The sequence below is a fragment of the Parasteatoda tepidariorum genome, chromosome 6 (genome assembly GCF_982258835.1).
Source record: "Parasteatoda tepidariorum strain Cologne lab strain chromosome 6, Ptep-v5.0, whole genome shotgun sequence".
Taxonomy (NCBI): Eukaryota; Metazoa; Arthropoda; class Arachnida; order Araneae; family Theridiidae; genus Parasteatoda; species Parasteatoda tepidariorum.
The window spans coordinates 59,612,223-59,626,941 of record NC_141760.1 but is presented as its reverse complement, the minus strand read 5'-3'; the positions used below and the strand labels follow the sequence as shown (position 1 = coordinate 59,626,941).

The window sequence follows — 14,719 nt, the reverse complement described above, 5'->3', positions numbered from 1 at the left end:
TCCGCCCAGTTACCAATTCCTAAATTGACCAAATATCAACTTTGGTTAGAGTTTATTATGTCACCTAGCTGAAACAATAGTTATTCTCCGAAAACACCTTTTCACTGAAGCAGAAATAGACAGCCAAAATCGTATGGCTTTACTTATGCAAATAAAACTAAAAACTTTTTGCTAAATTTTAATTATAGTTAAAACATTATTCTGTTTAAATAGTTTGCCTTTATTTGTATTGACCTCTCAGTTGTTTATTGATTTGACCTTCCCTTAACTGCAAGCATGGCTTCACCTGTTGACCGTACCAAGCGATCAATATTGGGTAAATTTTTCTCCAACTATTCTGCAACGGTTATTAATAAAGATAATTTTGAAGAAAAAGAATTAAGTTAATTTTATTTTGGAGGAGATTTCCGTATCGTGATCTGTGGCAGAATCAACGTCAGGTCTTTGCAACTACCGGGCAGCGACCCGCGAGAAAATAAATAAATTAAAAAAAAAAAAAACATCACAGAAAGGGAGCAACTCGAAAAGTATAACTCGTAGCCATCCCCCGGGCAAAGATCTACACTTTCAAAAACTAAAATAAGAATATGAAATTTTCTACATTATATATGAAAACTCTGTAAAAATATCACTTTTAAATAACTAGTATCACTTTTTTATTGTCAAAATTGTTCCTACATACATTACAGTTGATCTCTTTAAAACGACTCCCAATTTATTCTTCAAAACGACTAACAAATTGAAAAGAAAAGTCTAGAATCTTATACCTAATATTTTAATAGCATTATAATATTTACTTCCATTAAAATGTATAAATTTAAGTGAACTCACTATTTCATTATAGTATTGCATTTTTTATATTTTTTAACAATAATTATTATTTCTCAATAGTTAAAGATGTGGATGCCTGCAAAATAGCGGTTAAGAAACAACGGTTTAAAAAAATCAACATCATAGAATTTTCACAAATTGAAGATAAAAAAGCATGTCTGGAAAGCTGAGAGATTCGATAGCATTTCAATTCTCTGTCACACCAAGATTTATTGTAACAGCAAAATGTGTATTTCTGCTGCTTGATGAGTAATGATGGAAAAAACATGGGGAAAGATGATGATACTCACCTTTGCAATATCTGTTAATTTATAATTGTAGGAAAATTCTCTTTGCATGGCCTTGAGGTCATAGCTATCTAATCAGGAGTCTCTCTTCATTTGCTTGGAACCATCGATGTACTATCGGGAACAATGCTCATCATCATGCGTGTAGCAATGCATCAGGATGCATTACTGTCTCAATATAAAACAAGTGTTTTATTTTTGATTGTTCTTAATTTAAGTGTTTTTGAAATTTATTAATTTAAACAATTAATTAAGGATTTAGTACAAATTTATTTAGTATTTTTAGCCATGAAATACTGTTTCATGCACTTACTTTATAGTAATATTACTTAGATTAATTTTATTTTTATCAAGCTTTAGTACAACACATGTTGACTGTATATTTCAAATTTAGAGGAAATATTTTACTTTCTATAAGTTATTTTTTTTCTTTCAGTGGGTAATATCCCTGTAGATACCACTGAAGACATGCTGACTCTTTTATTGAGAGAGTTTGGATCAATTGTTGACTTTAGGTGGGTATAATTTATTTACTGGCTTTTTTGAGTAATTTTTATTGCTTGATTAGTGATTTCCAAGTATAATAGAATTCCATAATCAGAGACACTATATTTTGAGCTTACCATGTAGTTTAGTATCTTGGGAAAAAAATATAATTTTTGAGAGAAAAACCAATGGAATGTAAAAAAAATAAATAAATAAACTTATTACATCTAGTTTGTACACCGACATCTAGTTTGTACACCGAGTGGATAAAACTTTCTATATAGTGTCAAAAATCGAAGTGGAAAAAATCAATTATTTTTTAGAAAATAAAGTTTTTTTTTGTGTGTTTAAAACATTGTTTTTGTTGTTTAAAGCATTTATTTTTAATTTTTTTTTTTAAATCTTAGAATTGCTTACTATATGTTGTTTTTCAGACACATTCTTATTTTTTTTTTAAAATCTAAAAGAACCATTATCTAAAATGTTTAAAAGAATAAAAAGAAATAATTTATTTAGAGCTTTGAATATGATTACAAGCTTTGAAGTCTTGGCCAAACGATTACTTATTTTACTATGTACAAAACTAAATGTTGAGAACATTCACAAAAATTATACAACTATAGAAAAAGAACTTATTTCTTATAGTTGATATTATAATAGTAAAAAAAAATTAGGTTTTTGCAAATTTATAGCCATCTGTTACTAAAGTGGAAAACAACTGCTTGTTAGACACTGTTATTGTACAGAAAATGAGATTGTTTTTCTGACTGAAAGATTAGTTACGCTTTAAGTACTTTTAATTTAATTTTGTAATCTCTAGTAATTTTTTAATTTTGAAAGGGATAGGTAAAGTAATTTAAAAAAAGTGTTTTAAATACATTTTTTTAATTTAATGTTTAAAACAAATGTTTTAAATTTAATAACTCAGCAAAAAATGATTAGTTTTAATTTGTTCATAAATGCTATTAAACAGGGAAAAGAAATTTAAAATTTTATTTCAAAAATCTATTTTATCAGTTAAATTACAGAGCTAGAAGCAAAGTTATATTGAAGTTATTCAAAATTTATTAAATCTTTTTCTTTTTTTTTTGTCATAGAAATTATTAAGATGTAATTTTATTTTATGGATCTTTTTTTATATCTATTCTCTATTTCAATTGCATTGTTATAAAAATATTCCTGAACTTATTTACTTTCAGATTTTTTAATGAAAGTTCTGCTAACCAAATAGCATATGCCTTTTGTGAATATGAAAACCCAGAAATGGCTTTAAGAGCCATTCATGCATTGAATGACTTTGTTTTTAGAGGCCAACTGATAAAAGTTGATTCTGCTGCAAGTGGTAAAAGTAAAGAAGAGCTAGAAAGTAAGACCTTTTAATTTTTATTTTAAAAATATTAGCATAACCTAGCGTTAAAAATTTGTGTAAATTTGCTCTCCATTACCCTTATATTTTATAACATTGTTGTAAATATGTTTGTAATCTTGGAAAGTAAGCAGGTTATTTCTAGGTTAAATGCTCTATAGATTAATATTTTTTTTTAACATTTTCCAAAACCTATTTAATTATAGATATGCCATAGTCATTAAATTGGTTTAAGTTATTCAAAAATTTATTTATGCGATAAGAGAATTTTCAATTTCTATTATGCTCAAAAGGTTAAAACTTTTCTTATGTCATAACATATTTAATTTTTGAATTTTAGTAATTCACTGTATGAAATTTTTCATAGTTATTAAATTGTTTTTAGTTATTTAAAAATATATTTATGTGATAAGAGAATTTTCATTTAAATTTACTTATTGCAAAAATTCCTTTTAGTATAACAGCACCATTTTTTAAAGCTATTACAAGTTTCGGATATATCTTAAATATTTAATATATTATTGACTTCCACAACTTTCTTTCACTCTTTGTTGAAAAACTATTTTTTTTTTTTTTTACTTAGATTTTCTTCAAGGTGGACTTAGCATATCAAAAATGGATACTGTATGTAAAGTATTTTAATTCTTTTTCCCTTTTCGTTTATTTTCTTTTTGAATAAGCTGTAAAGGTACATATTTCATTATGAATGAAGCATGTAGAAATGAATAAAATTTATTGCTACAATTATTTCAAAATTACTCTCCATTCATAACAATACATTCATAACAGTACTATGTAAATGCCATATTATCTACTTGGAGTTTCTTTTTACATTACTCATAAAATTTTATACACGAGATTCGTAAGTTTTGAATAATTAAGTGACTAATTTCTTTCGACTCATGAAAGAAAAAAAACATTACTTTTTTTTTCATGAATTTGAGTTCACTTTAAACAGTAGATATTATTTTTAATATTATATTGTAACTGAATTATTTTGATATATTATTTCAAAATTTTCAGTTATAATTTTTTTTAAAAATTTCTAATCACAATTGTTTTTATTTTTTAGAATCACATTATTTGTTTCTTTTTTATGCTGTACGGTTAAGAGGAAATAAATAAGAATTTTTGGAGTTAAACATCTATTTTCTAAAGAGCAATTAAGAGTTAAAATTTTGTTGTAGATAAAATTTTAAAAATTTATTATTCTTTAATAACTCAAGTGGTCATACTGTTCCAGGAAAATATAGCACTTGATGCTACAACTGAAAAAGCTCCTGAAGAAATATCAAAAGCTGTGGCAAGTCTACCGCCAGAGCAAATGTTTGAATTAATGAAACAAATGAAAGTATGTATTTAAGTCTGTCTTTTTGGAAGTTGTGTTTATAGCTCATAATTTAAATCAAGTTTTAATTTCCTAACATGAACTATAATTTTTTTTAGATGTGCATCGAAAACAATCCTCATGAAGCTCGAAATTTACTTCTTCAGAATCCCCAACTCGCATATGCTTTGCTTCAAGCTCAAGTGATAATGCACATAGTTGACCCTGAAGTTGCTCTTGTGAGTACTTCAGAGAAATTTCATTTGATTAAAATTATTTTGTTTTGTTTTGTTGCTAAATTATTAATATAAAGTTTCATCTAGTAATTGGTATTCAAATTGAAAATTGTTTAAAATTGTATCAATATAAATATTGTTTTAATATTCTAGTAAAAGTATATTTTATTAATGTTATTATGGTGCATTTTAATATTTTATACATACAGTAGAATCTCTTTTATCCAAGATTTCAAAGAACAGAATTTGATCCCAAAGTTTTTTGTTGTTGTTGTTTACATGCACTCTTATGTTTCATTTTTCAGTAACACACTGCCATAATAAAGCCCACAATAAATTTTTTTTTATATTCATTATTTCTAACCTTTTTATCTTCTAATGTAAACTTTGTGTCTATATCTTTAAATAAACATATTGTGAGTTAGAGAAATTGACAGTATTGGTTTTGTTTTGCTAAAGAAATTTTAAAATTGTTATTTTCATTGTTTCATTTTTCTTTTCATTATTCATAGTGTGTAGTTTAATTTGACTATCATGGCTTACTCTACTGCAAAAAATAGAAGTATGTTATTATCAAAAAAGGAACTTTACTGTTTATTGATGTAATTAATTACTTTGGTGATCTGTGTCAGTCCCATTATTTCAGTTAATCAAGGTTCTACTGTATTAAGATTGACTTAATAATTTTTTCAGTCATTTATCAGATATTAAATCTTTAACTTGAAGATTAAAGGCCTAAAAAATTTTTTTAGGTTGAAAAACAAAATGTTTTTTTTTTTATTTGAAGAAAAAGAATTTTTTTGTTGTTTATTTTGATTCTTAAAAATCTATAGCATAAGCGTTTCCTGAAAACAAATGTTAAGAATTTGTAATGTAAATATTTTTTTCTGGGGTTTTTAGCTTAACTTGGCCTTAAGAAGCCTTATGTTTATCTTATATACATCTTCTAAAGGCTATAACAAATATAAATGATATATTTGCTCAGGCTGAATGTATAACAACTTTGTTGTAATTGTTATATTAGATTTACATTTATGTATTTTATATAAAAATAGGAGTGAATATTATTTATGGATGCTAATTGTTACACATTTTATGTGGCTTTCATAGATTTTATTCAGGACTCAAAGTTGAAGAATTTCATTAAAAATAATCAAAAATTTAAATAATCTTCACTAAATTGGCATCGTTTTAGTTCTCACTGGTGATTAAAAAGTATTTGATGCTTCAAGATTCAGTGGTAATTTAAATGACCATTGATAACTTTAGATCTGTAGTGACTACTGACAACTCACTGTAAAATTGAATATTTAAGAGCATATTTCAATCCATTTACATGTTTTTGTAGTAAAAGGTTATATATATTAAGTGACCAAACTTAATACTTACATAAAAAATATAATTGATTAAAGGAAACAACTCATAAAAAATGTTAAAATTTGTTATATGTAGGTATGAGAAAATGTGTACAAATCATCCAGCTTCCAGAATCAAAGGTTATTAATTTTGTTATGTGACTGCATAACTAAAATGATTAAAATAAAACCTTTGATTTAGCTTTTAAACTGTAAATTTTTATCAAAGTGGCTTTCAAAAATAAAGAGTTTACCTTAGTGAAAAATTAAACTAATATAAAATAATACCATAAGTGTGTAATTTTTTTTTTAAAAATAAGAATATTATATAATAAAAATATAATAAAATAAAAATAATAAAAAGAAATATAAAATAAAAATACAATGAAAATATATTTAAAAATATTTGCTCAACAGAATTGCTTAAAAAAGGTGTATTAAAATATGTATTTATTGTATGTATTATTAAAAAGCCTCCTTTTATGTAATGGTACATTGGACAAAAAAAGAAATTCACCAATTACCTTTTAAAAGTTTCTCCTTCATCTAAAGGCCTGCTAATCTTTTTTTAAAATAATATTTTAATTTATTTTCTTTTTATTGCTTCGTTGATTATTTTATATAATACAACATAACATATAATAAAAGGTATTGGAGATATCTCTTTCAAAATTCTGTCAACACATTAATTGAAATTAATATTGGCAGCTAAAAGCTTTTATATCATTCTTTACACTATGATTTATTAGTTAGACTGCAAGTAAATGACTAATGTAAACTTTCAAACTTTAGATTTTTTCTTCAAGATTTTTTTTTTCTCTTTGCCTTTTGTTAAGTGAAAGTGACAATTTTTGTAGAACGAAAATATAATCTTAAATAATATTTGTACTGTTTTAGAATATGAAAGAAGAGTCTTATTCTTCATAAATCATCATCAAGATTAAAGGAACTAAAAATATCTTTATCTAGTGAAATTGTATATGTTTTTAAAACTTGTATTTTTAGATACATTTCACAACAAAACTTAAAAGAAGGCTATTAATTCTATCAAATATTAAAATAAAGTGACTCTATTCTTTTTTTTGCATATACAGATTTCTCATCAGTTTTTTTTTCACTTCTTTTTTCAGAAAATACTTGACAGGCCATTAGTAGTTCCAACTGCTGCGAATAATGCACCAGCTTCAGAAGCAGCTGCTGTTCCCGGAGATGCACCTCCCGTAAGTTGTATTAATGCTTTAAATTGTCCACATTTTGAAGCTAATGTTTGGAAAATAATTAATTTTTAACAGTGAATAGCAGTATCAGTTTGCATGTCAACTGCATTATTCAGCACAATCTTTAAACTGTTTGCTGTTATGTGTAATTTTCATTTTCTTGAATAATGTATATAATTTTTAATTTTTAGACTAATGCAATGGAAACAAATACAGCTTTCTTCCCTGGAGGTAAATAGATTCTTTACTATAATTTTTATTAGGAACTGTTATATTTTACTCATCGGGGTTGACAAATTTTTGACATTTTTAATCGTGGATGAATTGTCATGTCAAAAACCCTTTGTCAGATATTTAATGCTCGAAACCTCACATTCAACATTTTTGAAACCAAGTAAACATTTTAAGTTTATATTTGTAATAAAATAAATTTTTAATACGCACTCAATTTAATGTAATTGGGATTTTATGCTATTACACTGCATTCTTTCTATTATGATATTCTCATGTCTGAACCTAGATGTTTGATGATTTAAAACAGTTTTGTTTGATTGGCATGTCAAAAATAAGTTTTTGATAACAAAAATTCAATCCTGTTTCTAAAGTTTGAGGAAGTTAATCAGTTTTTCTCTACTTGCAACTGAAAAAATTGAAAATAGATTTTAAAAAATATAATTGCTTTAAATTAATTTTACTAATCAACTAGTTGATTAGTAAATCGCCAGTGGTTTTACAACCATTATATACCTCTTCTCTTTATGGAATATTATTGGTTTGTTACATAACTGAGATAAGAAATTTTCCCATTTTTTCCTTCACATGAAGTTACACTTAAATTTAGGAGATACCAATTTATTACACGTTCATCACAGTATAAAAAAGATTTAAATTATTGTTGAAAATTTGTAAACATGCAAAAAAATGAGTAGTTACCTAAAATTTCAAAGATTTTTTGAATTTATAGAGGTTTTTCTGCTAATCCCATGATTCCCCCTTTGGTTTTGCCCCTGCTATTAATAACCTTATGCTTTTTTGTAGGAATACCTGTGCAGTCTAATCCTCCTGCTGTAAATCAAACACCTGCATTAGTACCTCCCAGTATGCTATCTAATATGATGGCTAAAGGTTTGTTCTGTATTATTTCATGACGTAATTTTTATCTTTCATTAAAGGAGAAAAATCAATAGATTTTTCTCCTTTAGAGTTGTGATATTGGGTTCTTTCTAAAAATTATTAAAAAGATGGTGAATGCCTACATTTACTTTTTTTAAAAATAATTATGTCCTACAATTACTTTGTTTTCTGTTAATATAAGTTCAAAGATTTATGAATTAAGATAAATAAGTAATAATAAGATAATAAGATAAAGATAAATAAGTAATTAAAGGACTGAATTTTAGATTAATATTTAAATGTTGGAAATCCTTATTTAGTTTCACAAATGGTGCATTTTGGTAACATACTATAAATTTCTACCTTTATAAAAAGAGTTAATTATAAACAGTTTAATTTTGCAGAACATTCTTTTTTTTCGAACATCGTTTTTTTTTAAAAAATGTGATTTGATTAATCTAAATGTACACAAGTAATAGTCTAATTTCTTCAAGAAGTTTGAGAAAGTTTTATGCAAGTTCTTTTGTTTTCTTATAAGAAGCAATTGTATCATCATTTTTTAGGCATCATTTCCTCAAATATTCAAGGAGATAGGGAAATTAATAAGTTTTAAATAGTAGTAGATATTAAGTACATCTTTGGAATCTGTTTAATAAGTTAATCTGTTTAATAAGTAATTTGTTTAATAAGTTAATATGAAAGAACAATCTATGCCATTTGTGCTATTAAGGGTTGTGTACTGCTTCATTATAATAATTTTATATTAATATTTATGGCCTGTGATCCAGCAGAAAATATTTCTGGGTGTGACTGTAAAATTGTTAATTCTGTTCATAAATTTTAATTTCATGGTAATTTAAATAAGAAAATTTTTAAACATTAAACTACTTTTAAATTTAATTATTGAATAATTTCTATAAATTATAAGTTGAGGAGAGACAATTAGTGAGGTTAATATTTACCAATTTGTAAAAATATATTCTAAGCATCATTTTGAATAAATCTTGTACTTTTGTTTTAAAATTTAAATTTTTATCTTTTATTCGAATCATACATAACTGGCTTTTTTTTTTACTGGCTTTTTTTTATCAGCCTCATACTATTCTATTTTTCTTACATTCTCTTTCTTACTAAGCCGTTTGCATTTTCTGATAATTGGAAAAATTGTACCCTATTTCAAATGTCATTATGCAGTTCCTAACTAGTGATGTATCACAGAAATGTGATACCTCAAAATTAAAGCTAAAAATTCTCAAATGTTTGAAATTGTTTTAAATACTGTTAGATTGATGTGAAATTTGTGTTTGCTGTTACTGTTATTTTATTATGTTTCTTATTAGCATGGTATAGCTTCTATAATTATCCTAAAGCTGGTGTAATGGAAGGAAGATCAAATCGGAAACTGATTTAATTTTTAAAACTGTTTTCTGGGGAAGGGAGATTAACCTCTAAGAACCCTTTTTGACTATGCCATTGCTTATAACTACTTAAATAGAGAGAAAAATCTTTCTTTTGTATTTTTTTTTTTGCTGGCAGAAATTTTGGATATTGATGTTACACTTTATATAAATAGTACTTAAATTTTATTCACATTCATTTAATTATGGATAATTTTCTTGAGAAAACAATAAAAGGTTAAGTTTTAAGAATGTGAAAAGCTAAAATATCACAAGAAAAACTGTTGAACAGAGTTATTTTTATTATTTTGAAAACAAATAGAAGAATATATGAAAACTATTTATATGCAATGAAAATCTTTAATAATATTTATTTTAATAATACATTTCTTAAATAATAATTTATAGTTTGGTGTTCTCTTTCTCTTTTTTTTTTAGGTTTTTCTATGAACATTGATCAAGATATGAGACAACCAATGAGAGATTCTGATATGAGAAACTTGCCTATCCCAGAAGGTAATAACCATTTATTCGATCCAAGATTTCGTGCGGGTATTGATCCTAGAATGCTGCAAGGACCTAATTCTAAAATGCAAGATCCAAGGATTATGCCTGTACTTGATCCTAGAGGAATATCTGGCCCTGACCCACGAGGAATGCCTGGTATGGATCCTAGAAGTCTTTCAAACTTAGATCCAAGAGCAATCACAGGTCCTGATTCAAGGGGAATATCTGTTCCTGATCCTAGAGGATTGCCTGTTCCAGATCCTAGGGGAATTTCTGCTTCCAACCCAAGAGGTATGCTTTTTCCAGATCCTAGAGGAGTACCAGTTTCTGATCCAAGAGCAATGCCTAATTCAGATCCTAGAGGAATACCAGTTTCTGATCCAAGAGGGATGCCCATTTCAGATCCAAGAGGAATGCCCATTTCAGATCCAAGAGGAATGCCCATTTCAGATCCTAGAGCAATGTCCATTTCTGATCCTAGAGCAATGTCTGGTACCGATCCTCGCACTATGATTAGTCATGATCCTAGAACAGTGCCAAATTCTGATCCCAGAGCTGCAGCAAATCCTGATCCTAGAATTTTGCAAAATCTAGATCCTAGATCCTTAAACTCCTCCGATCCCAGAGCAATGCGTGGCCAGTTGCCAGACCCAAGAGTAGGACCAGTGATTGATCCAAGAATCTCCTCTGCTCAAAATCCTAAAGCTGGTGCAATGGAAGGAAGATCAGATCCCAGGATGATGAGTGGAGTAGCAGACCCCAGAATGTTGCAAGGAGATCCTCGTGGACTTTCTAATTCGGATCCTAGAGCTCGACAGGGCTCTGATCCGAGAGTTAAGCCTGCTCCAATTGAAGATCCTCGTAAACCACCAATATTAGATGGTGCTTCAGCATCTGCTTCTAGATTACCTGCAGTATGTTCATTTTAACAATATTTTTAAAAACATATTTTAAGATTTTTCATTGTTATTTTTATTTGCTTTTTTTATTATGTATTATGATAAACATCAGACCATACTTAATAATTCTATACAGTTGTCAAAATTAACAAAAAATTTAATCTTCAAATTTATAAAATTTTTAATTTTTTTTGGCATTTAATTGCTCATTTACTTTTGAAAATTTAAGATGAAACTTACATATTTTCCTTTAAACATAAAACTTATTCATTTTCAATCTTAGTTTGTAGATCTGAGAAGAAAATTGAATAATTTATTTTTTACATTAATTTTTTCAAATACAATACTTTATTAATTCTTACCCTTTTGAGTCTAAGTACTATCTTGAACATTCACAGCCAAATAGGAGTAAACTGGTAGTTATGTTACTTAATAATTTCATAGTTGTGTATGCCTTAATATATTAATAATTAAAAACTTTTCATTTGAATCTAAAAATGATAAAAAATTTTTGACTTTTTTTGTGCTTCTACAATTGCATTTTTACTCAATTTCACAAAAGCCTATTAAGATTTTGCTCTTGTATAATTAATTCATAATAAAAGGGCACTTTTTTGTAATGAATTCTATCTAAAGTGAGGAAGCTTTAAATGCATTTAACATTTTTTTTTATTGATTGAATAAGACTTGTACAATTTTTATAAGCTGTCTAGAAATTAAGATTTTAAATTTTAATTTTTGATGTAAATATTTTTTCACGGTTCTTAAACCTTTTTTGTCTTACTGAGGCATATATGTTCTGTAGATATTTCCAAATCAGCCAATGGAATAAATTAAGTTTACGAGAATTACTTTGTTCAAATGTTAGTGCAAGTTTTTCTATATTATGTTTGTGCTATTTCTGTTTTTTTTTAAATTTTTTTTTTATTATTATTATTATTTTTATTTATTTATTTATTTTAATTATTAAAACTTTAATATATTTTATTTTAATGAAATAAAGAGGTTGCAAAAGAATGAATTTGGAAATTATGCATAGTAAATTTAAGGATTTTAAAATTTTATCGTATAAGGCAATTCCACCATTTACGAAAGTTGTAAAAAAAGTTAAAAAAATTCTAAAATTTCTAATAATTTTTGTAAAATTAGGATTTTTTGTTATTAACACTTATTCAAATTTTTAAAAATAATTTTTTTTAAAAATAATTCAAACTTTGCAAGGATTTATTGTGATATATCTGGTACACCAAGTTTTTAATTTTTTAAAATACTGAAAGTTACTAAAATTGAAATAAGTGTAAATGACACCAAGACTTATTTTAACAAAAATTATTAAAACTGCCCCGTTTTTTTTTTAAAATTGAGCCATGTGTTTTTAAAGTCTGCAATATCTTAAATGATGGAATTGACAAAAAATGAGTTCTAACAAATTTAGTAGAGTGAGGAAGTTTAATATTTTAAACACATTAGGCTTTGTCGTTTTAGAATGAATAAGACGTAATTGATTTTTTTTATTTGTTACAAAATTTCGGTGTAATTTTTATCTGACCCAAATATTTAATGCGTTTTTTAATTTTTTTTTTAAATAATAATTTATGTATAGTAAATTTAAAGATAAGAACACTTTTTATAGTATTTGTAATTTAAATATGTTTATATTATTTCTATTTGTACTTCTGCATTTTCTATCAATTTATCATGATAGGAATTAAACTGTTAGATTCTGTTTAAAAAGCTTATCAAAACATTGATATTTATATTCATATATTTCCATAAGTAGTGGTCATATTTTTAACAGGGTTGGGTTTTTGACGTCAAAAAGTGGTTTTTGACATGACAAGGGTATAATACTGGTTTAAACCGTCAAAAGCCCGTCAAAAACCCGTCAAAAACTAAAGTTTGCCAAAAAAAATATATAAACTTCAAAACTACCAACAGTTGCCATGCATTATATTGAAATTTAATTATACTATAGGTAATCAGCAGGTTTTAAAATATTTTTTAATTAAAATTAAGGTAAAATAACAGATTTTAAATCTCAGAAATTTATATTCAAATGCATGTGCAGAAAAATTTTGCAAAACATTTTTTTAAATATTTATATTTTGAAAAAAAAAAATTTTTTTTTTGATACTTAAGAAAATTAAAAGTTTATTACTATGCATTTTTGACATATAAGGAACATATAACTAATATTTATAAGGAACTTACAAGTTATGTTGTATAAATACAAACTTGATACAAGTGTATGAAAAATTTTTTTAATGTTATACCGAATATCTTTATTATCCAGATTGTTAATTTGAATTTAAAAGTAGTTATATTTGTGAATAATGATAAATATAATTCATATTGTTTATTATATTTATTTATAATTATTACACTTATCATTTTAAAACAATTTTTACCTCTTAATTTTTTTCCCCCACTTGTATTAAGAATACAAATAATGCATATCTTGAAAGCAAGAAGTAATTATTTAACAGCTGAATATTTAGATATTCAACAAAACTATGTATATAGTATTCAGCAAAATGAAATTCACAAGTATTTGGATAAACTAAATTTTCAGCATAGTAAATGAATAGGCTGAATATACTGTAAATCGACACTAACTACTCTGTGTATTTAACAGAAAGCACTTAAATTTGTATTGTCTTATGTTAAAAAGATTATCAAGAAGATTTAAAAGAATATTAAAAAGATTTTTCTTTAAAAGATGTCTAATGTGCAAAACTGCTAATGTTTATCTTTAAAAATGTCTAATTTTTAGTATAATCTATACTATACACTAAATTTGGTTATAAATAAATTTCTTAATAATATCACTGCAGATTTTCAATAAGGCATGAAAATGAATACATAATATTACAAAAGATGTGAGCTTTCAAAAGTACAAGATTTTGGTTACTATTCAAAATATAAGTGTTTCTTCAAAATTTTAAATTTATTTTTTCTAGAACATATTTAGAAACACTATCCTTTATAAAAAATATATAAATTTTATGTATTAATTAAATTTCACATATGAATATAGGTTTTTGACATTTTTGACAGTGAGGTTTTTGACGTGACGGTTTAAACCATGGTTTAAACTGTCAAAAACTGTCACATGTCAAAAACCTGCCAACCCTGATTTTTAAATGTGAAGTTTACTCAAGAGTCAGATGGTACAGTGGTTAAAGCACTGTGTTGTCATTCTGAAGGACTCAGGTTCTATCCTTGACAGCGTTAGAAAGCTCACCCAGCTTCAGATCTATGAGTTTAAAGTTCTGACTACAATGCCACTAGCAATGCACTTAGCATTGTCTACCAGTCCCCATGCGAGAATGTTTTACTTTTTGACTAATATGAAACGCATTGTTTAGTTTAATTTAAATTGAAAAAAATGAGCTGTTTCCAAAGAATTACTATCATTAAAAAGTGTGTTGTACTGAAATTTCCTTAGTACACTTGTTTGTGTAAAATCTTTTTGATATTTATTGTGTTTTTATTAGGTTTGTGATTTGTTCCATTTACTTAATACATACTTATTTTTAGGGTCCTAGAGTACCTATTATTAAGAGTGAACCTGGAACTACTGTTGCTCCTTCAAATGCACCTGATATTCTTCCTGGAATGTTTCCAACATCAATGCCTCAAGATAAAGAGAAGGTATGATAAATTCAACTCTAAACATATTATTTCTAAAAAGCACA

At 26.0% G+C, this 14,719-nt stretch overlaps 1 protein-coding gene across 2 annotated transcripts in view; it reads left to right on the top strand.

The window, feature by feature from the left end:
• LOC107455384 (uncharacterized) overlaps positions 1-14,719 on the top strand; it is a 48,277-nt gene that overhangs the window by 31,780 nt on the left and 1,778 nt on the right. The window contains exons 1-11 of one of the 2 annotated variants that reach the window (XM_087165921.1): positions 12-316; positions 1,555-1,633; positions 2,804-2,970; positions 3,554-3,594; positions 4,214-4,321; positions 4,417-4,536; positions 7,019-7,108; positions 7,297-7,336; positions 8,144-8,230; positions 10,054-11,036; positions 14,562-14,675. In XM_087165921.1, coding sequence (XP_087022047.1) covers positions 277-316; positions 1,555-1,633; positions 2,804-2,970; positions 3,554-3,594; positions 4,214-4,321; positions 4,417-4,536; positions 7,019-7,108; positions 7,297-7,336; positions 8,144-8,230; positions 10,054-11,036; positions 14,562-14,675 — 1,869 coding nt within the window. In that variant the 5' untranslated portion in view covers positions 12-276. Of the gene's footprint in view, positions 1-11; positions 317-1,554; positions 1,634-2,803; positions 2,971-3,553; positions 3,595-4,213; positions 4,322-4,416; positions 4,537-7,018; positions 7,109-7,296; positions 7,337-8,143; positions 8,231-10,053; positions 11,037-14,561; positions 14,676-14,719 lie in introns of those variants that run through there. The other variant, XM_071178618.2, reaches the window with a different exon arrangement.